A 25,504-nucleotide genomic window follows, 5' to 3' on the forward strand; every position below is an offset into this window, starting at 1 on the left:
GTGAAAGAAATCACACCCACAGCATTCTCATCATGTTGAACTCCACTTTCCTGAAATACCAGCTCCTATTCCATGTCACTATTTGTCTAAGAATCCTGTTGTTAATTTACGTCTCTGTTTATTTACCTGGTCTTTGTTAATTTAGATAACAAGGCTAGAAGTTATGTCTAAATGACCAAAATGAAGCTCCATCACACAGCAGGATTTTCACGTAGTTTAAAAATAGAATCACGGTAATGAAGTTTATACAAATACATTTAGAATTTGCTCTCCTAGAACTAAAATAGTATTAGTTAACCTCTGAAATTATTGCTTGCTTTTTGATCATCTTTTTTTTTTTTTTCTTTGGTCTTTTGGCTTTTTTTTTTTAGGGCCACACCCACGGCATATGGAGGTTCCCAGGCCAGGGGTCTAATCGGAGCTTGTAGCCACCAGCCTACGCCACAGCCACAGGAACTCAGGATCCAAGCGGCATCTGCGACCTACCCACAGCTCACCGGTAACGCCGGATCCTTAACCCACTGAGCAAGGCCAGGTATCAAACCTGCATCCTCATGGATGCTAGTCGGGTTCAATAACTGCTGAGCCACGACAGGAACTCCCGATCATCTTTTTATTTACCAATGTTGTGAATGCAAAGGAACTCTACAAGATATATACATGTCCTGATAAATGTACATCTATAAAATGATCCAGGTTTAATGCACTGGAACTCTATTTAAATAAAGTAGGAAAACAAAGAATCTTTTTGCTCTATGACTGTGGCCCACTCATTTACGTAATTTTGTTCAAGTCTTAAATGATAGGTATCAGAGGAGTTCCCGTCGTGGCGCAGTGGTTAACGAATCTGACTAGGAACCATGAGGTTGCGGGTTCGGTCCCTGGCCTTGCTCAGTGGGTTAAAGATCTGGCGTCGCTGTAAGCTGTGGTGTAGGTTGCGGCTCTGGTGTAGGCTGGCAGCTACAGCTCCGATTCAACCCCTAGCCTGGGAACCTCCATATGCCGCAGGAGCGGCCCAAGAAATAGCAAAAAAGACCAAAAAAAAAAAAAAAAAAAAGGTACCAGAAAAGATGCATATATTCCATACTCATTTCAAAATGTTCTTAAAATCGGAGTTCCCAACATGTAGAAATGGATCCGACTAGGAACCATGAGGTTGTGGGTTTGATCCCTGGCCTCTCTCAGTGGGTTAAGGATCCGGTGTTGCCGTGAGCTGTGGTGTAGGTCACAGATGCGGCTCAGATACGGCACTGCTGTGGCTCTGGCATAGGCCGACTGGACCCCTAGCCTGGGAACCTCTGTGTGCCGTGGGTGTGGCTCTGAAAAGACAAAAAAAAGAAAAAAAAAAGTTCTTAAAATTGATATGCATCATCAATTGCAGAGGAAACTTTTACCTATTGTAAACTATAGCATTAACTTCAAGTTTTATGTAATGTTATATTAATATCACAAGATTTATTGTAAGAACATTGTCTAAGTATAAACATTTTCATAAATTTCTATCTAAATATCTCAAAAGTAATAGGTAATATTACTTATTCATGTAATAAGTCATTCCTAACTTTCTTTTCCTGCTCCAAACCCACATTCTTCCTTCTATAATTCTTGACCATCAAAATCCTTCAGTGACCTGCAGCCACCAAACAGGTTTCCAGTATTTGACCTCAAATAGTTTAAAAAAAAAAAATGGGATTGTTCAGACTGAAATATTTGGCTATGCCTCAGGGGAAAAAAATAAAAGGCACTCTTAATCCATGGTTCTGACAACATTGTTCTGATTCTTTTTTTTTTTTTTTAAACCGCTGGTGCTAGCATGAATGAAATATAGGATGATTCATTCAATGAGAATTTGAATGCTCATAGAAAACTATACAGAAAATCCAGGTGAGTTGAAGGAGAAAGAGATCAGGGACTTATGAGGAAAATGCAATCAGAAAATGAAGAGATTTTCTATGAATGCAGGAAAACAAACATAGTCAATTTGAACTCTAATATTTAGAGCCTGCTAAAGGCCAGTGACAGATGACACCAGGGTGGGAGAAGAGCTGAGGGTGAGAAGTTTCTACGCTGACTGTTAAATAGATGTAACTCACTGATCAGTGTGCCCATGTGGGATTTTAATTACTCAGACATCTGTTTAGCGAAGTGTATACTAAATAGGGATCAAATACAGAGATCAAATTATGTGGGGAGGAGAGTGGAGATGACATTCATGACTCAGAAAGGAGAGCTATCGGCCAGGGGAAAATCAATCCCGGCTTTACATCTCACCAACAGAGAAGCAATTATTTTAGATGTGGGGCTGGTTAGCATCCTAAGTCATGAATTTAATTAAATAACCCTCGAGTGGCAGAAAACAGAACAAACCACTGTATTTAATTGTCAGTGAGACATGCTGCAAATCAATGGTCCAAATTCCTCTTCTCCTCCTTTCCTCCTTACAGCTGTCACTGCAAAACAAGGTAAAGGAAACTAATAGTTGATGCAACTATACGGATGGGCTTGGAGGGCATTATGCTAAGTGAAATGAGTCAGATGGAAAAAGACATAAATACTATATGACATCACTTATATGTGACTCTAAAAAATAAAACAAAGGAGTGAATATAACAAAATAGACTCACAGATATAGAAAACAAATGACTGGTTACCAGTGGGAAGAGGTAAGGGGGGAGGGGCAAGATAGGGGTAGGAGATTAAGAGGTACAAACTACCATGTATAAACTTAATAAGTTATAGGGATATATTGTATAGCACAGGATTATAGCCAATATTTTGTAATAGCTTTAAATGGAGTATAATCTATAGAAATAGCAAATCACTGTTTTATACTTGAAACTAATATAATATTGTAAATCCACTATACAATAAAAAATAATAAAAATAAAAGCCAATTTAAACTTAAAAAAAGCCCAAAGTGCCTTAACCAATGGCTAAATTCAGTAATTACAGTGAAGACTATTATTTGACCCTTTTGATCTTTGAAAAAGCAGAGCTACAAATTAGCATTTTCTACGCAGTGAATTTGGTGGCAAAATATACACAAGCCTCTACATTTGCTAGCACCTAACTTAAAGTTAGGCGATTTGAAAACACAACAGATAAATCTTTCATGCTCTCAAGGTCAGTTTCTAAATTTGACATCTTAGATTGGAGATGGCCTTACACAGGAATTTAAGGTCAGGGTTTCTGAATTTAAGGAGAGAGATGGAGATGCGAAAACACAACAGACAAATCCTTCATTCTTTCAAGGTTAGTTTCCAAACTTGACATCTTGGATTGGAGATGGCCTCACCCAGGAATTTAAGGTCAGGGTTTATGTTGAGCAGGACCTCAGATCAAGTTTAGAAACAAGCATACCTTTAATCCTGTCTTTAAAGGGGTATTTTGAAAGGAAAGGTTAGAAAAACAGGTCAACCTCCTGTAAATATGAGGTTGTCATTTGGTTTTACATATGGAATGAAACACGCCTGTTTGGTGTTCAGTGTTCTGTGCCTATTTTACTCCCTGTGTTTGGATAAACGTGTTTGTATTAGAAAACTCTGTGAAGGCAGGAAATTTAGCTTTTCTTTATCACAAATCCTCTTGCATAAATTCCACTTATCTGGGTGTGGGGCCTGGTGTGCCCAATTGCTGGCCAAAATGTGTAATCTGTCATTGACTGTCATATTGCACATAAATCATGTATTGGTTTACACAGAATGGAACACTTTACAAAATTGTTACCTGTATCATCACAGGTTATCTTCATAAACATCTTAAGAATCAGCTCAGTAAGTATTATCACCCTTACTGTTTAACAGACATGACTAGAACCCAAACTGCCATCGTCTCCTTTCAGGCGTCACTGATATACACCTCTTTCCACAACAGGGGAATTAAATGAATAATAATTAGTTTCAACCAATAGTTAGATTTAACTATTGTAGTCCTAAACTGAGGTCCTAAAAATAAATTGTTGTTCATATAAGTGAAATGAGATATCCCAATAATTGAATTTTAAATAAACTGCGGGGGTGGGGGGAGTAAGACAGGAGTTGGTCAGCTGGAAGAATTGGAACTGATAAAATTCAAACTATGGGTGAAAAATATGAAAAATACCACCAATGAGAGATACTATTTTTTTCCTGTAGCACAAATAGAAAATATTTTTAAAGTCTCATAATAGGCTTTTCAAAAATTAAAGCGTCATTTTGCTTTAAGTGGGTTTTTTTTTTTTTTTTTTTTTTTTTTTGCCATTTCTTGGGCTGCTCCCGAGACATGGAGGCCCCCAGGCCAGGGGACGAATAGGAGCTGTAGCTGCAGGCCTACGCCAGAGCCACAGCAACACAGGATCCAAGCCGCGTCTGCAACCTACACCACAGCTCACGGCAACGCCGGATCCTCAACACACTGAGCAAGGCCAGGGACTGAACTCGCAACCTCATGGTTCCTAGTCAGACTCGCCAACCACTGAGCCACGACGGGAACTCCTGCTTTAAGTGTTTTATGTCAACAAACATTTCATAGCATATATCTTCCAAACTGCATATGATCAAATTAGAATGCACATTCAAATTATATTACATATTTTTTTCTTAGTTCAAAACTATTTGACAAGTATGAAATGATGTAAGAAGTGAAAAATTTCAAATGCAACATAAAATAGAAAATACGTAAAAGGAAACTCACCATTCCCATAACATTTGAGCAGGTCTTATCCCAGATAGACTAATTTCTGTCGTTATTAATGAAGAAAGATGGAAAATATCTTTATTTTCTCAATTTGTTAGAAGGATCGTAAGAGAAGTTGGGTAGGCAAGGAGGACAGAAAAGGAAGCTACAAAATTGAGGATAAGAGTTAGATTTTCTTACACAGTGGATCAAAGGAATTACTGTGAGGAAACAGAGTAGGCCCAAGGAAGTATTAAAAAGTCAAACTGCAGGCAATCCTAAAGTGATACAAGGTAAAAGGAAATGGGACAATCTCTGGTATGATCAAGTTTAAAAAGCTGCAACAAAGCTATGTACTGCTAGAAAATTATGACAGAGATGAATCCAGAAAATACCGAAAAGAAATGAATAGGTTTCTTTTGGGGGCGGGAGGAAGAGTCCAAGAAAGAAATCTGAAGGCAGACCAGATTGGAAACACTGTGTCCAAGGGGCTCTCTGGTTATCATTTACTTCCTGGCCAGGCCTCCAGGGGACATCGCTGTAGGGAATGTCCCTTTAGACTAAAAAAAGATACACCAGCCAACTAAGCAAGACTCCAAAGTCTAATCACATGTTCCCCAAGGTCACAAACACTGTAGAGGAAAAATGAAAAGGACAACTCTAATGCTGTTTTTGCTTAAAATTTGATCGCAACTCCCTTTTACCCTCCTTTCAGCGGAAGTGCATGCAAAGTCTGAGCATGATGGTATTCTTTTCCAGTTAGTCCTTAAATCCATGAAAATCTGACTTTTGAAACCTGGGAGAGTGAAGCTAGGACATGGGAACACGGAGGACCCATTCTTCTAGCTTGCTTCTTTATTGATTCATGAGTGGGACTAGACTAAGAAGAAACCTTTCAAGGAAAATGGAAAGTGTGTCTGCAGTAGTATAAGGCTTTTTATTGACTTCTACCGTCTCCAGCCCCAGGAAAAAAGTAAGGCACAGTTTAGGCAGAATAAGAAAAGAGTTTAGAAAACTTAGGATGAAGAGGAGGGCTTCCTGAATTCTAAGAAAACCTGGCAGGTTAGTCAAAGCATTTGTGTAACCAGCATCATATGTCTTTCAAATGCCCTATTCTTTGTCATCAGTGTCCTCTTCCAACTTCTTCCCTTATTTGCAAGGCCAGTTTTCCTTGCCTGTGCCCATAAAGAGATGGCAAAATAACTAAGAGTTTCTGAATACCATTTTTATCCATATCTTATTGGAGGGTGTGTGTATGTGTGTGTTCAGTCTTTAATATAACAAATGCCTTAAGACTCTTTAATGTATTTTAAATTTTACCTTTAGAGCAAATCCTGTGCAAAAGACCATGAATTATTCCTCATCGATTTAAGCCACTAATTTTCAAAGTGGCAAATTTAGAAAATATTATCCAAAGACATTTCACATTGAATACATCTAGAATGCATTTAATTCAAATACTTAGAAAGAGCTTTAACTACTGTCATTCCTACTCTGCTGTGAATTCGAGTATAAAAATGTAACTTGGCTCAGTTAATAAGTGGTTGATAGCTGTCCACTCTCTGCAGAAGTGTATCTGAATATCCAGGGGAATAATACCTGAAAAAGAAAATTTTCTATTAGATCTTTGTGAGAAGATTCAGCACAATAGGCACATAAGATTCAATATAAGGTATTTATCCGAAATAAATCTGTGAGTGAAATCTCCGATTATGCTGCAGCAATGCTTTTGCGCATGAGGCTGGAGATGACCAGGGAAGAGAGCACCAGCTTGCAAGACTGTGCTGGAGGAGCAGCATATCGGTTACAGGAATCAATCAATGCAATGGCAAGAGAAGGGGCATTTTAAAAAGCTGGCAACTTGGATCCAGTGACAGTATTTTATTAAGGAGACTTTGTTTTGATTGTGTCAAGTGACTGATGTTGCCTTCATGGTCGTAGCTAATAGGTTTTATTCATAAGTTAGATAACACAGCTTATCATTACTAATCAACTGCAGCCTTCTGACTGCCTTACAGATTATTCTCAATCTATGTTTTAATTAGATCTGACCACCCATACAAACAAAAACTTCTGGAAGTATAATTCACATTAATGAACTATTTAATAGTTTACAAATATTCCATCATACAAACCTAGGAAATTAATCATTTTTTGTGGGTTTTGGGCATCTCTAGTACTATACGTTTGTATTTATAAATTTAACATTTTGTAAAATATATAGTACAGAAACAATATATGTTGATTAATGCATTGTGAGATGCTTCACATACTGTGGAAAGACTTTATATACATATAAAAGTATATCAAAATTTGGCAGACATTGTAAAACATAATAAGTGGATAAAAAAATCTAAGAAAGTATAATTTAAAATGTTCCAAGACACTCAAAATAATTAAGCCTCCTAAGGTGTTTTCTCCAGATAAAACCTAACGTTCAAGACTTGTTTCATCCTGGGGTTCCCTTTGTGGCTCAGCAGTTAATGAACCCAACTAGGATCCATGAGGATGCGGGTTCCATCTCTGGCTTTGCTCAGTGGGTTAAGATTCAGGCGTTGCTACGAACTGTGGAGTAGGTTGCAGATGTGGCTCGGATCCCGAGTTGCTGTGGCTGTGGTGTAAGCCAGTGTCTGTAGCTCAGATTCGACCCCTAGCCTGGGAACTTCCATATGACACGAGTATGGCCCTAAAAAGCAAAAAAAAAAAAAAAAAAAGAAGAAGAAGACCTGTTTCATACTTTGTTAATTATGTCTCTATCTTCACATGCTTGTATTAAAGACTCATCATTTATATTATACTAATTTCTTCCACAATTTGCCAAGTTAGCATGGATAAAACAGAGCTCTGCTTTTCCAATAGTGTGCTTACAGGCAGTCATGGATAAACAGATACCTACATGCATGCATAAAGAGGCACCTCGAGAAGAATGCTGCCACCAAATGCCCCTCAAAAGTGATTCTCTTCAAAGTATTCCTAGACCAAGGAAGTTACAATTGTTTCTCTCTGAGTTAAGTCACAAATTTTAAAGCAGTCCTCACCTGCCTAGGCAAGGAATGTTATAAATGTGTTAGACATGATAAATACTTTTTATAGAAATGGTAAAAAGTAGATTTAGGAACAACAAAACTTTAAAAACTGTGCTGTTTCATATGGTAGCTACTTGTGAAATATGACTGTGAACTGAATTTTTTAAATTCAATGAAAAATTAAAAACTGATATTTGACTCAGTTATTGGAAAAATTTTAGGTGTGTTTGGAACAACTTGTGAATCTACTTTCACAAATGTAAACTTTATATACTCTAAACACAAGTTGAGTATTTCCAATGAAATTTAGTATCTGAATTGAGATGTGCCAGAAGTGATAAAAATACCCACCAGATTTTAAAAACTTAGTATAAAAAAATGAAAAATAGCTCATTAATAATTTTTATATTGATTACAAGTTAAAATTATAATACTTAGATACACTGGGCTAACAAAAATATATCATTAATTTTTATTTACTCTTTTTCATTTTACTTTTGAAAATGTGGTTACTACATAATTTTAAATGACATACGTGGCCACAGCAGTCAGAATGGCCATCATCAAAAAGTCTACAAATAGTAAATGCTGGAGAGAGTGTGGAGAAAAAGGAACCTCCTACATTGTTGGTGGGAATGCAATTTGGTATAGCTACTATGGAGAAAGTATGGAAGTTCCTTAAAAAAAACTAAATATAGAACCACATATGATCTGATGATCCCACTCCTGGGCATATATCTGGAAAAAACCATAATTCATAAAGTTACAGGAAGTTCCATCTTGGCTCAGCAGTAACAAACCCAACTAGTATTCATGAGGACTCAGGTTTGATCCCTGGCCTCACTCAGTGGGTTAAGGATCCTGTGTTGCTATGGCTTTGGATTAGGCCCACAGCTATAGCTCCAAGTCAGCCCCTAGCTTAGGAACTTCCATATGCCATGGGTAGCCCTAAAAAGACAACAGCAAAAAAACATACATGCACCCCAATGTTCACTGTGGGGTTTTTTGTTTGTTTGGCCACCCTGAAGCATATGGAGTTCCCAAGCTATGGATCAGATCTGAGCTGCAGTTGCCACCTAAGCCACAGCTGAGACAATGCCAGATCCTTAACCCACTGTTCCCAGCTGGGGATTAAATCTGCATCCCAGTGCTCCCAAGACCTGCTGACCCCATTGTGCCAGGGGAGGAACTCCCACTGCAGCGCTATTAACAATAGCCAAGACATGGAAGCAACCTCAATGTCCATCAACAGAGAAATGGATAAAGGAAGACGTTACATATATACAATGGAATATTACTCAGCCATGAAAAGAATGAAATAATGCCATTTGCAGCAACATAGATGGACCTATAGATTAACATACTAAATGAAATAAGTCTGAGAAAGACAAATACTATATGATACCACTTCTATGTGAAATCTAAAATATAATATAAATGAACTGATTTATAAAACAGAAATAGAATCACAGAAATAGAAAACAAAGTTATGGTTACCAAAGTGGAAAGAGGGAAGAGGGATAAATTAGGAGTTGAGGACTAAAATATACATACTATTATAAATAAAATAGATAATCAACAAGGACATACTATATAGCACAGGGAACTATACTCCATATCTTGTAATAACCTATAATGGAAAAGAAACCGATAAAGAATACACACACTCGCACATGTGAGCACCATACGCGCGCACACACACACACACACACTTAGGTATCAAAGAGATCTAAGTTCCTATCTCAGTCTCAACTACTTACTTACTGTGACTTTGGAGATATTACTTTACCCCATCTGTAAAATATGGATAACTACCCACTTCATTGAGTTGCTACTGGGATTAAGTGAGATAATGCTTAGCCAAAGGGCTTACGCAAAAGAAGAATTTGATTGAGTAAATATCTGTTATTGTCCCCTGTGGGCACCCCTCTTCTTGTTTTTTGTTTATGTGTTTGTTTTTATCTTTTTAGGGCCACACCTGTGGCATATGGAGGTTCCCAGGCTAGTGGTCAAATCAGAGCTGTAGCTCTCGGCCTACCCCACAGCTCACAGCAATGCCGGATCTGTAACCCACTGATCAAGGACAGGGATCGAACCTGAGTCCTCATGGATACTAGTTGGGTTTCCACTGAGCCACAATGGGAACTCTGTCTTTCTTGAGTTTTTTGTTGTTGTTGTTGTTTTCCGTCCAGGTTGAATCATATGATTAGGTGGGTCAAATTTAACATTTTATATATATCCATATATATAACATTATGTGCATGTATACACACACACACATAACTGAATTATTGTGCTTTACACCTGAAACTAACATAACATTGTAAATCAACTATACTTCAACAAAAATTATTTTTTAAAAATGACAAATGTGGCTCATGTTATATTTCTATTGGATAGTACCGCTTTAACATAAAGGTCCTCAATAAATCAATCAGTTTTACCTGGCTAATTGCCAAGCTAATTGCCACTGCATACCTCTCTCTCCAAGGACCTCAGAGACCCCACAATCTCCAGGATTCCCCAAGGAAAAGGAAACGTGCTTAGGATTTACACCACTTACCCCACGAGCAGAGAGTACATTCATCACTACCTAACTTCTCATACATGCGTACAGACCACTTATGTATCTCCGCATAAGTTGTCTGTTAGCTGTCAAAAACCCCATTCCAGCTAGAATCTCTCCAATGTTAAGGAATTCAAAAGAAGCTTCTGATCAGGAAAAAGTCTTACATTAGCAATTAAAAGCAATTTAAGTGTAAGCAGAACAATCTTTATTTACATCTTTTATATTTGCAAAAAGAAACAAATATTTGCTTGATATGCATTTATCATCAAAAGAAATAGTGTACAGCAGAAAAATAAACAAATAAATTAAAAAAAAGAAATTGTGAAAGAACGATAAGTGGGTAAGTGCTGCCAGATAGTTCCTCCAGTGTTTTTATAATGTTAAATCTGATCCACCTAATAATGTGATTTAACCTGGATAGAAAACAAAACAAAACAAAAAACAAGAGAGGTGCCCACAGGGGACAATAACAGATATTTACTGAATCGAATTCTTCCTTTGTATAAGCTTCTTGGCTAAGTGTTATCTCACTTAATCCCAATAGCAGCTCTGTAAAGTGGGTAATTATCCACATTTTATAGATGGAGTAAAGTAATATCTCCAAAGTCAAAGTAAGTTGGGACTGAGACAGGAACTTAGATCTGTTTGATACTCAAGTCTGAGCTTTTAGCCAATATTCCTCACAAAAGAAACAAAATGAACTGGACATTCCTTTCCTCTGGGGGTCAACCACTGCTGTCCCAACTTAACCTCTGCATGGCCTTTAGGAATAGAGGCGATTAACCCCATCCCAGATGCTTACAGAATTTGGGTTATTATGTTGTTATCATACTAGAAATGGGCTGAATGGAAGACTACCTGCCTGTCTCCCTCCCTAAATTAGATGTTCTCTAAAAGCAACTTCCCCTTCCCAGTTTAGGCAGAGATAAGAAGACGACGTTTGTGGAGAGGTCCAGGCCTAGAACTTGGGTCTTCTAACATCCAGTCCTGGACCCCTTCCCTTTCATCATACCAACTACTTTTATTAAACATTTTTAAAGATTAGTAAAATTAGAGCGCAATATGAAATAAATGTTTAGGGCGAACAGCTGAGAGAGTGTATCCATTGATAACTGTCTTTTAAAGAATAATTCTTTTCTTTTCTTTTTGTCTTTTTGCCTTTTCTAGGGCCGCTTCCCATGGCATATAGAGGTTCCCAGGCTAGGGGTCTAATTGGAGCTGTAGCCACTGGCCTATGCCAGAGCCACAGCAACGAGGGATCCAAGCGGCGTCTGCAACCTACACCACAGCTCACGGCAACACCGGATCCTTAACCCACTGAGAGAGGCCAGGGATCAAACCCACAACCTCATGGTTCCTAGTCAGATTCATTAACCACTGCACCACGACGGGAACTCCTAAAGAATAATTCTGAAGTATTCATTAAGTCATATGATATCAAAAGTAAAACCACTATATTGTCTATTTTCATAGAAAGACAATGTTTCAATGATTTCTATAAAACTCCTCTAAGTTCTAGAGAACCTAATGCTTTGAAAAATAACAGAAATTTGAAAAAGCTAATCGGTGAACCAAAATTATTCATGATATTTAGCCAGTTTTTTAAAAAACAAAATCCCAGATCACAGAACGTGGAAGTGGAAACTTAACAATGGTATTTTGACGAAGCACCAGAGCAAATTCCAACATGACAGAGGTTTTGATTTCCCTTAGTGCTCAGTAAAATAATTCTAGAAAAAAGTAGAAAGAAGACTTCTATTCGAGAAAGTACCTTGTGGAGTTCCCGTTGTGGCGCAGTGATTAACGAATCCGACTAGGAACCATGAGGTTGCAGGTTCGGTCCCTGCCCTTGCTCAGTGGGTTAACGATCCGGCGTTGCCGTGAGCTGTGGTGTATGTTGCAGACACGGCTCGGATCCTGCGTTGCTGTGGCTCTGGCGTAGGCTGGTGGCTACAGCTCCGATTGGGCCCCTAGCCTGGGAACCTCCATATGCCTCGGGAGTGGCCCAAGAAATAGCAAAAAGACAAAAAAAAAAAAAAAAAAAAAAGAAAGTACCTTGCCATTCAAGTGACCTAAAATTCTAATAGGTCACTCCATCTGAGGGTATCTTTAATTTGTTTTGTTTTTTCATTTTTCTATAATTTTATGATAGAAAATTGCATTAAAAGTTACTTTTTTTTTGCTTTTCAGGGCCACACTTGAGGCATATCAAAGTTCCTAGGCTAGGGGTCGAATCAGAGCTGCAGCTGCCAGCCTACACCACAGCCACAGCAATGCTGGATCTGAGCTACATCTGTGACCTACACCACAGCTCATGACAGCTCCAGATCCTTAGCCCACTGAGCAAGGCCAGGGATCAAACCCACATCCTCAAGGATATTAGTCAGGTTTGTAACCCGCTGGGCCACAACAGGAACTCCTAAAAGTTACTTTAAACTTATATAAAAATGGCATTCTTACCATGGGGACATACATTCCCTGTATAAAAATTAACTTTATTTTCTTGATAAAAGATTTTCATATTTCCTTCATTTACTGGTTTCACACATATTTCATGTTTTCTAACCAATATGGTATGCTATTCTATTTATATATTCTATATAGTAGACAAATGTGTTATACTACTCCTTTGATGTATCTTATATAAATTAATATTTTCAAAGCTAACTTATTGAAGCTCTTTTGATCAGGAAGTTCTCATAAACCTCCCCCAAGTGCATAAACTTGTACCTGTGGTAAGAATTTACTGGCAGAGTATATGTGTATATGAGATAAAGTTCAATCTTAAAACTATTTTTGTACGTTTAAAATCAATGTTACCGTACATATTAAAAAGTACTGATATTAAATAGGAACAATAGTTTATATAACATATAAATTATAACGTTTAGACACCGGAATTTACATTCTCTAACATTAAGATAAAATAAGAAATTAGTGTAGTATTAGAAAAATGTGGATTAAATAGGCCTTTAATTCTGCATGTTTTATGAACACTTTTATTTTTTTTAATTTTTTAAATTTTTTTATTTTTTTGTCTTGCTGCTATTTCTTGGGCCGCTCCCGCGGCATATGGAGGTTCCCAGGCTAGGGGTCAAATCGGAGCTGTAGCCACTGGCCTACGCCAGAGCCACAGCAACGCAGGATCCGAGCCGCATCTGCAACCTACACCACAGCTCACGGCAACGCCGGATCATTAACCCACTGAGCAAGGGCAGGGATCGAACCTGCGACCTCATGGTTCCTACTCGGATTCGTTAACCACTGCGCCACGACGGAAACTCCTGTTTTATGAACACTTTTAAAGATTTAGTTGTATAATAATTCTATCTGTTCTCAGTAATGTTGCTTTTACTTACTAGGGGTTTAGTGGTAGAGTTCTCCTTTAGGCTTGCAAGGACTGAGGCTTAGGTTTAATGTTCTGTAAACCAAGCTCATTAAAAAAAATTAATCTGGAAAATAGCTTCTTGCTACATTACTATGAAGCACCTGCATTTCATAAACAATATTATTTATTTAATTTTTTTCAAATATAGATACTAACTTTCTTTTTGCCATTCAACATTTCCGTCTGTAATACCCTCATTGATGTGGATGTGAGCTTAAGGCAGAAAAACAACAAGCAGGGCACTCTGAAAATCAGACTCTTTCTAAACCAGGTTCACACTGAAGATTGCTAACTTAATTTTAACTTTGTATTTGGGTATTCTCTAGTAAAGCATTATTAAATTAATACAGAAATGCCTCAAATGACACTCCAGCTTGATTTGGAAATATATGTGTAAATTGGAACATCATTTCACTTGAGGGGTGGAAGAGATAAGAAGAGAAGTTCAAGGTCTCCACTGGTCTTACATGGTATTTCAAAGTCCACATGTTGACACAGTGGATATAAAAATCAAGATTTGAGAACAGAAAAACTATATGATAACTTAGACCTTCTCAGAGTCCATTTCCCACCTTACTATTTCTTCTGGGTAGCAGTTGTTAATACTGTTGATGTATTCTTGAAGGAGAGATCCAGGTTCTGCCTTTATCTCTTGAACCTTTTTAAGTCCACCACTTGTTACAAAAAGTCGTCGTGCTTTGCTATCATGTGGCAGCACCTTGAAAAGTGAAGCACATAAAAATGTCAGCTTTTCTTTTCCTCGCTGGATTTCACTACTGAAAAGCAATACTATATCTGAGGAAATGTAAAAGAGAATTTATGCCAATATACCTATAACATAATGAGCCTAAACCTGCTGATGACTAGAAGTAAATGCAGCCTTTTCAGAAATGTGCTAACTTCTTACGCTGTGAAGATGGAATAACGGTAATGAGCGAGAGCAAAGGCGATGGGACCCACTCATGTAGGTAAGATGTAAAGCAGTGTCCGTCCTTTCCTTACATGCATTCGAGGTCGCTCCAAAATTAAAGCCAAGCTCCTTAACAAGGCACAGAGGGCCTTTTGTGACTTAGGTCTTAAATACCTCTCCAGCTTCCTTCCCTACCGATCTCTTTGCTAAATTTTGTTTCAATATCTTCAAAGGGCGCATCTGAGCTATTTCTTGCCTTTGCCTCTGCTGTTTCTCTTTCTAGAATGCCCCTCCACCTTCCACACACCTCCCCCAGTATTTGGCTATCCCGTTCATATTTTAAGACTCAGCTCAGCTCAGGTGTTGCCTCCTTTAAGTAACTTTCTCTGGGACACCCCTATTTTCTATTTCCAGGATGAGTTAGGTTTTTTTCTTCTCTCTTAGCTTTTTTGTTAAACCCTTGTCAGTGCACTTGCCACATAATCTTTCAATTATCACTTTATATGTCTGTCACACTTACATGTCATTGACGGTAGAAACCACTCATTCATTTCCCTCAAAATGAATAATTAGTACCTAATAGATGCTCAGGAAATATTTAGTAAATGAATGAACATACTAAGGAGCTGGCAGAGAAAGGAAATGGAGGAGATGTTAGAGAGACAGACGAAAAACCAGGGAAGTAAGGAACCAACAAATTCAAGAGATTTTAAGAAGCAATCAGTGAGAAGTGAATAAAGTCACTGGATGTAACAGTGGATATTAGTGTGTTGAGAGGAAAGAGCCCATGGAGATGAAGAAGCTAATTACGCAGGACAACCTGACTACCAGGCAAGGAAGAGACAACCGGGTCCTGGGTGGGGAGGGGGCCGCCTCTCTTCTGTGGTCATCGCTACCCTTCTGACAGTTGATTTACAATGTTGTGTTCGTTTCAGATGTACAGCAGTGACTATACATACATGTGTTATTTCAGATTCTTTTCCCTTATAGGTTATTACAAAATACTGAGTATATTGAGTATGGTTCCCTGTGCTATACAGTAGGTCCTCGCTGGCTATCTATTTTATATATAGTAGTGTGTCTGTGTTAATTTCTCCTCCAATCTTGCTCCTTCTCCAAAGATCAGCCTTTTTCACTTGTACTTCCTCCATTGACGTCCTCTCTGAATAACTCAGACTGCATTCACTAATTCCTTCTCATATTAAAAAAAAAAAAAGTTTATCATGGAGTCCAGCACATTGAAGTGTTTTCTAATTGTTTCATCTGGTCCCCCAATTTGATTATACAGTTCCTTGAAAAACTTTGTCTTATTCTTTTTTGGTCGGTCCCTTAATGCTTAACAGAGTGCTGAGTGTGTGTAAGCATTTAACAGATATTTAAAACCGCAAAAGGATCTTGCTAATAGAATGATAATACACATCAACTGGACAATAAAAGATGACTCTAGTGCATATTTCTTTATTTTCTCTCCTTTCTAGGGCCACACCCTCAGCATATGGAAGTTCCCAGGCTAGGGGTCAAATGGGAGCTGTAGCTGCCCCGGCCTACACCACAGCCACAGCAATGGGGTATCCAAGCCAAGGCTACAACCTACACCACAGCTCACGGCAGCACCAGATCCTTAACCCACTGAACGAGACCAGGGATTGAACCTACAACCTCATGGATACTAGTCGATTTGTTTCCACTGAGAACTCCCTAGTGCGTATTTTTAAACATGGGAAAGCCTGTAGATGTGTTGGTTCTAAATATTTTGTTTGGCCTGGAGAGTTTTAATTACTGCCTATCTGCCATGTTAAATTAGTATCCTTTTACCTCTGGAAGTGCTTTCCCAACTCTTTTCTAGTTCTCTGGATCCTTAGATTAAGAAAACACAAAATTCTGCCTGAAGCAAATATTCCCAAAGGCACATTTATAAGCGTACGTGTTATGCAGTCTCGTCTTTATTTTATCTTGGCCATCTAATTTCCACAAATCCCACTGATTTACTTTATTTTATTTTTTGTTTATTTATTTTTTTGCTTTTTAGAACCACACTTGCGGCATGTGGAAGTTCTCAGGCTAGGGGACGAATCGGAGCTACAGATGCAGACCTACACCAGAGCCACAGCAATGCAGGATCTAAGCTGTGTCTTCGACCTACACCACAGCTCACAGCAATGCCGGATCCTTGACCCACTGATCGAGGCCAGGGATCGAACCCGAAACCTCATGGTTCCTAGTCGGATTCGTTTCCGCTGTGCCACGACGGGAACTCCCCAACAATTTACCTTAAAAGTGACTTATTTTGAACTCAGTTTGGGTTAGTGTTCCTTTTCATAGCAAGTTCAATAAATCTAGAATATCTCAGTAGCCTAAAAGATTAGACTATAAAGTAAAGCTTTCAGAAATACTATCACCTGCTCACTTTCACAAGCTGATGACTCTGCAGATGGTCCAATCCTCCCCCAACTCCCCCCCACCCCTTAGCTGATGGCATTAGCCACTCACTTTCTTAACTTAGCACTCAGAAAACAGAGTTTGGTTATTTTCTTAGAAAGAGGATGACAAAGCATAGGTGTCTGATACACAGAACTGTATCCTGAGGTGGCTTCAGCAATGGAAAACCTCCTCCCATCCAGTGACTACGGTGCTTGAGGGGCAGCCAAGCTGTCAGAGACGACAGAAAGGGTTCAGAGAACTGAAGGCTGTTAGCAGACAGTATTATGTTTCAGACAAGTACCTAAAACTAGACCTGTTTAGTTACAGTACCTACTTTACTTGTTTGTTTGTTTATTTTTGACCTTAACCACGGCATGTGGAAGTTCCCAGGCCAGGGAATGGACCCATGCCACAGTTGTGGCCTGTACCATAGCTGCAGCGATGCCAGATCCTTAACCTGCTGTGCCACACAGGAACTTCCATGTAGGGTGATCCTTGAACATTGTAATATACAGGTTTTGTTCATTATTTGTAGAACTGTACAAACAGTGGTACCTCTTTATATAGCATTATAATTGACTATGCAAATGAATTTGCCCTCCCATTCATTTTTATTCATTTTTAAAAATAACCTCAACCACATCTACATTTTATTTCTTAAAAACAACTTTGGGGGGTTTTGTGAGTTGGTTTTTGTTTTGTTTTGAGCGCTTACTATGTGCCTGGGATTAAGCTAAACTCTTTAATCCAACATCTCATTAATCTTTACAATGACCCTATAAAATAGGTTCTCTTATTAGCCCCATTTTATGGGTAATCATACTAAGGTTTAGAGAGGTCAAGACTTTGCTCAAGATTTTACAGCTGATAAGTGGGAAATCCAGGCTCTGCAACTCCAGAGCTTGAGCTCATAGGTGCTGTGGGATACTAATACCAGAGACTCTATTTTCTGAAATCCAACCTCCTGAACACAGTTTAACCAGTTCGTGATAGTGAAGGAGCGCACGCTCTCTCCCAGCCTCGGCTGTCAGTAGTCAGTCCCTCTGGCTGAGCCTCCCCAGCAGCTTGGCCTCTCTGCCTTACTACCTGTAACCGGCACTGATCTAAGAAATACGGCGGCTGCATTTGTTACAGCGTTCACAAAATACATCAATAAACTCCAAATGACTGCCTGAAAGCATCTCCAGTAAAAGGCATCGACTTTGCAAAAAATGTTTCCGTGACTCAGAGACCTTTTTCCTTTTCTTTATGAGATCTTTGCAGTGTTCCCAGATGAGTTAGACTAACAGACACCAGGAAAAGTACCAAAAGTTACTCATCAATATAGATTGTCTGCTTTATGAGACAATTATGGGACAGTTAGTATGTTGACTCTTTACTCTCTAAGAACATAAAAAGACAGTACAGAGACTGTGAGGAAAATGTGAGGAAGAAGTGTAAATTATTTATGTGTGAATTTCGTTAACTTATGTTAATTTGATTAACCCATGTTATCTTCCCTGTCAATATAATCGGTGAAAGTTTAGTAAAACCCACTCCTGCCTTACAGAAGAAAACATTGACCAAAGAGAAGAAACAAGTTAATACCTCATTTTAATTTTCTTCCCCCCCTTCTAGGCTAAGAGAGCGTTTCTTACCTTACTGAACTGTCCGACCACATGCTTCAGAATATTAGGAGGAGCGTCATACAGAAATGGCTCAAGAGCTGGTAAATAGGTGCATTTTTGTAGGATATTCTTTATGGCTTTCTTACTCTATTGAAATACAAAGCAAAATACATAACAAAGTAAATCCACAAAAGCTTGACAAAAACTCATGTCTTGCATTCCAAGAGTTTGAGAGCGAAATGAAGAGCTTATGATGAAAATAGCTGCTTTTGGTGACAAGGTCTACAAACAGGATAGCCAAGGTCCCACCTACTGTACAATGCAGATAGCCTTACTCTACTGCTAACAATTCCAAGTTGGTGGCAGACTGTCAAGTTATTAATCAAGAATTCTAATGACACTAAAAATCCACTAGGGAGCTTTACCGTCCTTCACCAAGAAACATACCTGATTCTTTACTATAAACATCTAGATGAGAATGTATATCATGATTAATAATCAGTTGTAGGGAGCTCCTGTTGTGGCTCAGTGGGTTATGGACCCGACTAATATCCAAGAGGATGTAGGTTCCATCCCTGGCCTTGCTTGGTGGGTTAAGTCTCTTGCCATGAGCTGTGGTATAAGTCTCAGACATGGCTTGGATCTCGCGTTGCTGTGACTGTGGTGTAGGCCTGCAGCTGTAGCTCCAATTCCACCCCTAGCCTGGGAACTTCTATATGCTGCAGGTGTAGCCCTAAAATGAAAAAAAAAAAAAAATCAGTGGTTTTATCCAGCATGAAAGAAATATTAGTATACTCGTTAATTAAGATTTTGTTTACTTGTCAATTTCTGGGCTTAAGATATTATTATTATTATTATTTTGCTTTTTAGGGCTGCGCCCACGACATGTGAAAGTTCCCAGGCTAGGGGTCAAATCGGAGTGACAGCTGCCGGTGTACACCGCAGACATAGCAACACTGGATCCTTAACGCACTGAGCAAAGTCAGGGATCGAACCGGCATCCTCATGGATCCTAGTCAGGTTCATTAACTGCTGAGCCGTGAAGGGAACTCCTGGGCTTAAGATTTTTTTGATAATATTGAGATATAATTTACATTGCATAAATTCACCCATTTTAATTGCATGATTCTATGGATTTTCAGTAAATTTAGAGAGTTGTGCAACCATCACCACACTCTAATTTTAGAACACTTTCATCACCCAGAAAGAAACTTCCTATCCATTTATAGTTACTCCCTATTCTCTCCCTACCAGCCCTCCCAGTAGATTTGATTAGCTACTAATCTATTTTCTGTCTCTAAAAATTTGACTTTTCTGGGCAATTCATAGTGGAGTCATACAACATGTGAACTTTCGGCTGGCCTCTTTCACTGAACATGACGTTTCTGAGGTTCATCCACATATCGGTGCTTTGTTCCTTTATTGTCAAATAGCATTCCATTACACAGATTCAGCACATTTTGTTTATTTATTCACCAATTGTTGGACATGGGGTTATTTCCACTTTTGGCTAGTATGAATAGTGCAACTATGAAGATTCATATGTAAGTTTGTGTGTAGACAAATGTTTTCATTTCACTTGGGAAGATTCTGAGGGATAGAGTTGTCAGGTGATAATGGTAAATCTTGAGAAACTGCCAAACTATTTTTAAACATGACTGCAACATTTTACATTCCCACCAGTTATGTAAGAAAGTTTGATGCTCCATGTGATGATCAACACTTGTTATTGCCTGTCTTATTAATTGTGGGTGTGAAGTAATATCTCATTATGGTTTGGATTTGATTTCTCTAGGGACTAATGATGTTGAACATCTTTTCATGTGCTGATTGAAAAATAAAATATCTCTTCAAATATTTTGCCCACTGTTTAACTGGGTTATTTGTCTTCTTATTGAGTTGTAAGCACTCTTTATATATTTGGAATACAAGTCCTTGCTTGAATATATGATTTGCAAGTAATTTTTCCAAGTCTGTGGTTTGTCTTTTGCTTTTCTCAATGGTGTCTTTTGAGGCATACAAGTTTTTCTTTTTTTCTTTTTTGTCTTTTTGCCTTTTCTAGGGCCGCTCCCACAGCATATGGAGGTTCCCAGGCTAGGTAGGGAGTCTAATCAGAGCTGTAGCCGCCAGCCTACACCACAGCCACAGCAACTCGGGATCTGAGCTACATCTGTGACCTACACCACAGCTCACAGCAATGCCGGATCCTTAACCCATTGAGTGAGGCCAGGGATCAAGCCCACAACCTCCTGATTCCTAGTCAGATTCGTTAACCACTGAGCCAAGATGGGAACTCCAAATTTTTCATTTTGACTCAACCCAATTTATCAATGTTTTCTTTTACTACCTGTGTTTTAAGTGTCATTTCTAAGAAATCAATATTTAATCCAATGTTAAATAGATTTATCCCTATGTTTTCTTCTAAGAGTTTTTTATTAGTCTTAACTCTTATATTTAGATCTATTATCCATTTTCAGTTAATTCTGGTATATGGTATGATATAAGGGTTCAAATTAATATTTTTTTGAGGATATAATAATTGTATTAGTACCATTTGCTGAAAATAATATCCTTTTAACATTAAATTGCATTTGTGAAAAATCAATGAACTATAAAAGGGTCTATCTCAGATTTTCAATTCTATTACTTCATCAATATGTGTGTCTTTCTATCAGCAGGTATCACACTGTCTTGATTGCTGTAGCCTTGTAATAAATTTTGAAATTGGGCAGTATAAGCCCTTCTTTTTCAAGATGATTTTGGTTAGCCTGAGTCCTTTGCATTTTGATATCAATTTTAGGATGAGTTTCTCAAATTCTGAGGAGAAAAAAGGCAGTTGGGGAGTTCCTGTCATGGTGCAGCAGAAATGAATCTGACTAGGAACCATGAGGTTGTGGGTTTGATTCCGGGCCTCACTCCATGGATCTGGCCTTACTGTGAGCTGTGGTGTAGGTCGCAGAAGCAGCTCAGATCCTGCGTTGCTGTGGCTCTGGTGTAGGCTGGTGGCTGTAGCTCAGAACGGACCCCTGGCCTGGGAACCTCCATATGCCTTGGGTGCGGCCCTAAAAGGACAAAGCAAAAAAAAGGCAGTTGGGATTTTGACAGGGATTGTACTGGATATATAGATCAATTTAGGGAGTATTGCCATTTTAACAATATTGAATCTTCCAATCTGTTAAAATAGAATGTCTCTTCATTTATTCAGACTTTCTTAAATTCTTTTCAGTGATGTTCTATAGTTTTCAGTGTACTAGTCTTATACTTTTTTTTGTTATATCTATCCCTAAGTATTATATTCTTTTTGATCTTATCATGACTAAAACTACTCTCTTAATTCCATATTTGATTACTCGTTACTAGGATATAGAAATACAATTGACTTTTATATATTGATCTTATATCCAGTGATTTTGTTTAATTCTTAGTAGTTGCTGCATTTACGTGTATGTGTTTGTGTGTATTCCTTAGGATGTTCTTCATTCAAGGTCATGCCACATGTTTGGTTTAAAATTTATTAGCCTTTAGAAAATATGCCTTCTATTTGGTTATTTACGGCTGTGAGCAAAATAAAATAGTTCTTACAGCTTCATACTGTGAACTGTACAGAAATTACATGGGATCAACAAACCCTTTTATTTACCTAATTCAGGAAATCAAGCAATGCGTTTCTTTGAAATAATGAGTAAGAGATTATGAACCTTACTACAGGTCATGGCATTGTGTGTTCATCTTTATTTATTTATTTATTTATTTATTTTTTTTGCTATTTCTTGGGCCGCTCCCGTGGCATATGGAGGTTCCCAGGCTAGGGGTCCAATCGGAGCTGTAGCCACTAGCCTACGCCAGAGCCACAGCAATGCGGGATCCGAGCCGCATCTGCAACCTACACCACAGCTCATGGCAATGATGGATCATTAACCCACTGAGCAAGGGCAGGGACCAAACCCGCAACCTCATGGTTCCTAGTCGGATTCGTTAACCACTGCACCACGACGGGAACTCCAGTGTGTGTTCATCTTTAGACATGCATAGTACATGATGATGTGAGGGAAGGAGCCATGGGCTATGTATTCAGGGCAACTTGGGTTTGAGCCTGGATTTTCTATGAACTTGCATAGCAACTAGAGTTCCATATTCACTAATTTTCCCATCATTTCTAAAAACTGGCTCTGTCCACACTGATCAAAGCTATTGTAAAACGACAGTAAATGACTGGAAATACTACTTTTTTTTTGTCTTTTGTCTTTTTAGGGCCGCACCCATGGTATATGGGGGTTCCCAGGCTAGGGGTCAAATCAGAACTGTGACCACAGCCACAACAATGAGGGATCTAAGCCATGTCTGCAACCTATACCACAGCTCAAGGCAATGCCAGATCCCCAACCCACTGAGCAAGGCCAGGGATGGAACCCGTGTCCTTATGGATACTAGTCGGGTTCGTTGACCACTGAGCCACAATGGGAACTCCTTTTTTAACCTCTTAACAACATATATAAGAAAAGTAATTAACAAAATAAAACCGTCAATTCTAGGCAAACGCTTGATGCCACTTTGACTGCTTTTCACAGAAAAATGAAAGGAATAACAAAAACTTATTTATTGTTGCTTTCCTTAATGAATGATCTTTAATGAAAACAGCCTGCAATGAAAAATGTTTCTCATTCAAAAGTTAAGTTTGGGGGAGTTCCTGTTGTGGCGCAGCAGAAATGAATCTGACTAGGAACCATGAGGTTGTGGGTTCGACTCCTGGCCTCGATCAGTAGGTTGAGGATCTGGCATTGCTGTGGCTGTGGTACAGGTCCAATTCGACCCCTAGCCTGGGAACCTCCATATCCTCTGGGTGCAGCCCTAGAAAGAAAGAAAGAAAGAAAGAAAGAAAGAAAGAAAAAAGAAATTCACACCAACTAGGATGGCTATAGTAAAAAGCAAAGATAATAACAAGTGATGGCAAAGATGTAGAAAAATTAGAACCGCATACATTGCTGGTGGAAATGTGAAATGGTATAATGGTATAAACACATTGGAAAACAATTTGGCAGTTCCGTAAAATATTAAAAAGAGTTATCATATGACCTCCATTCCTAGGTATAGACCCAAGAGAAATGAGAACATACATGTACACAAAAATCTGTACAATAATATTCATAGCAGCCTAAGTCATAATAGTCAAAGACTAGAAATAACCCAATGTTCAAGCAGTGAATAGGTAAACAAAATGTGGTATAACAGTACAATGGAATATTATTTGATGACTAAAAGGAGCAATATATTGATATATGCTATAATATGGATGAACCTTGAAAGTCATGCTCAGTGAAGGAGGCAGGCACAAAAGGTCATATATATTGTATAGTTCCATTTAAATGAAATGTCCAGAAGAGGTAAATCCCCAAATACAAATGGTAAATTAATTGTTGCCTGGGGCTAAACAGGGAGGATATGGAGTGACCCCTAATGTGAGAATGAGAATGTTCCAAAATTAGATTGTAGTGATGGTTGCACCTGTGAAGATACTAAAACCATTGACTTATACAGTTTAAATGGGTAAATAATATGGTATATATAATAACATATATTTATTAGCAACAAAGCCGCTAAAAATGAAGGGGAACAACTAAGACATCAAGAATATAATAATTAAGTCAAATAGTTATCTTAGAAATAGTTTTATAAACAATTCAAATGCCAAACTAAGATGGCACATGTTGATATGATTCCTCTAAATCAAAACAAATAAAAATGCAATTGCCTGAATATTTTCAAATAGATAAGATTATATAAAAGATACATATTTTCATCTCTTATAAGGTATTTCAAATTACATAGGTGCAGGCAGAGAGTGAGGCTATGTAAAAACATGCAAGAAATTCCAAGTGGCTGCTCCTTGGCTCCCCTGGATCAGAACCAATCAGAGAATGTTTACAGAAGCTGACATGCCTTTGGTACAAAATGAACTTCAACATGGCCTTATAATTTGAAAGTTGCTACAGAGTTACAAATGCAAAATAGCATTAGGCAATTCCTGAAGCTCTTGGATAGTTTTCCCTACTTAGATAGTGTCAAATCAAACAGACTTAGACTTTTCCTTCTAAAGCTTTTGAAACAACTGATAGAATCCAAGAGACCTGAGGAAGAAAAAAAAAAAAGAATGATTAAGTCCCTACAACAGGAAAATATTTGGATGGACTTAAAGCCTTGGAAAGATTACCGACAGGACAACAATTGAAAAATCACTTTAAATTTAATGTCCGCTGTACTTCCTGAAAGTAAATATTACAACAAATAAAGACACAAGGAACCTTCGGTTAGTACACCTAAATAAATAAAACCACTTTTGTTAAACTAATAAAACCACCTTTGTTAAACTAATACACAGTACAAATTATTTGACTTCAAAAGTAAAGTTTTCAAACTTATTTTACTCCAGTGATATGTATACACTATAACCACAGTAATTCATTAAAAACCAAGTTATATAAATGTGGTAGCCTATAAATAGTATATAGTGCTCCCTAAGAGGCTATTTGCAAGGGTTTCTCAAACTATAATTACTATTGACTCCATTATTAATTATTCATGCTCTAGCTGATGTATTTCTTTATTTCCCTGGATCACTAGAGGTAAGGGTGGGAGGGGAGAAGTGAGGAGGAGGGAGGAGGAAAGAGAAGGAAGTTGGTGGGGGGAGGAAAGACAATGATGATAATGGGTGAGAGAAACATGAGGCAAAAAGAGAACTACATACATAGGTTAAAATTATATGTATGTAAATCAGCAGTACTTGGACAACTCAAAACTGGAAGTGGAGTTGTGGTTTCTCACCAGAAGGTCAAAAAACATCAAAGAATTGTTAAATAGGGGAAGACCTTAGCACATGGTCAATCTTACTCTCTACCAAGTATTGCCAAGGAATGGACTCAACATTGGAGACAA

General features: G+C 38.2%; 1 protein-coding gene across 1 annotated transcript in view; it reads right to left on the reverse strand.

Annotated features, from left to right (window-relative positions):
- The window catches only part of SPAG6 (sperm associated antigen 6), a 75,521-nt gene continuing 55,955 nt past the window's right edge, over positions 5,939 to 25,504 (reverse strand). The window contains exons 9-11 of the mRNA NM_001159312.1: positions 18,605 to 18,721; positions 14,209 to 14,354; positions 5,939 to 6,252 (exon numbers count right to left, since the gene is read on the reverse strand). Of these exons, the coding sequence (NP_001152784.1) occupies positions 6,183 to 6,252; positions 14,209 to 14,354; positions 18,605 to 18,721 (333 nt within the window). The 3' untranslated portion in view covers positions 5,939 to 6,182. The remainder of the gene's footprint in view (positions 6,253 to 14,208; positions 14,355 to 18,604; positions 18,722 to 25,504) is intronic.

The sequence above is a fragment of the Sus scrofa genome, chromosome 10, assembly GCF_000003025.6.
Source record: "Sus scrofa isolate TJ Tabasco breed Duroc chromosome 10, Sscrofa11.1, whole genome shotgun sequence".
Lineage (NCBI taxonomy): Eukaryota > Metazoa > Chordata > Mammalia > Artiodactyla > Suidae > Sus > Sus scrofa.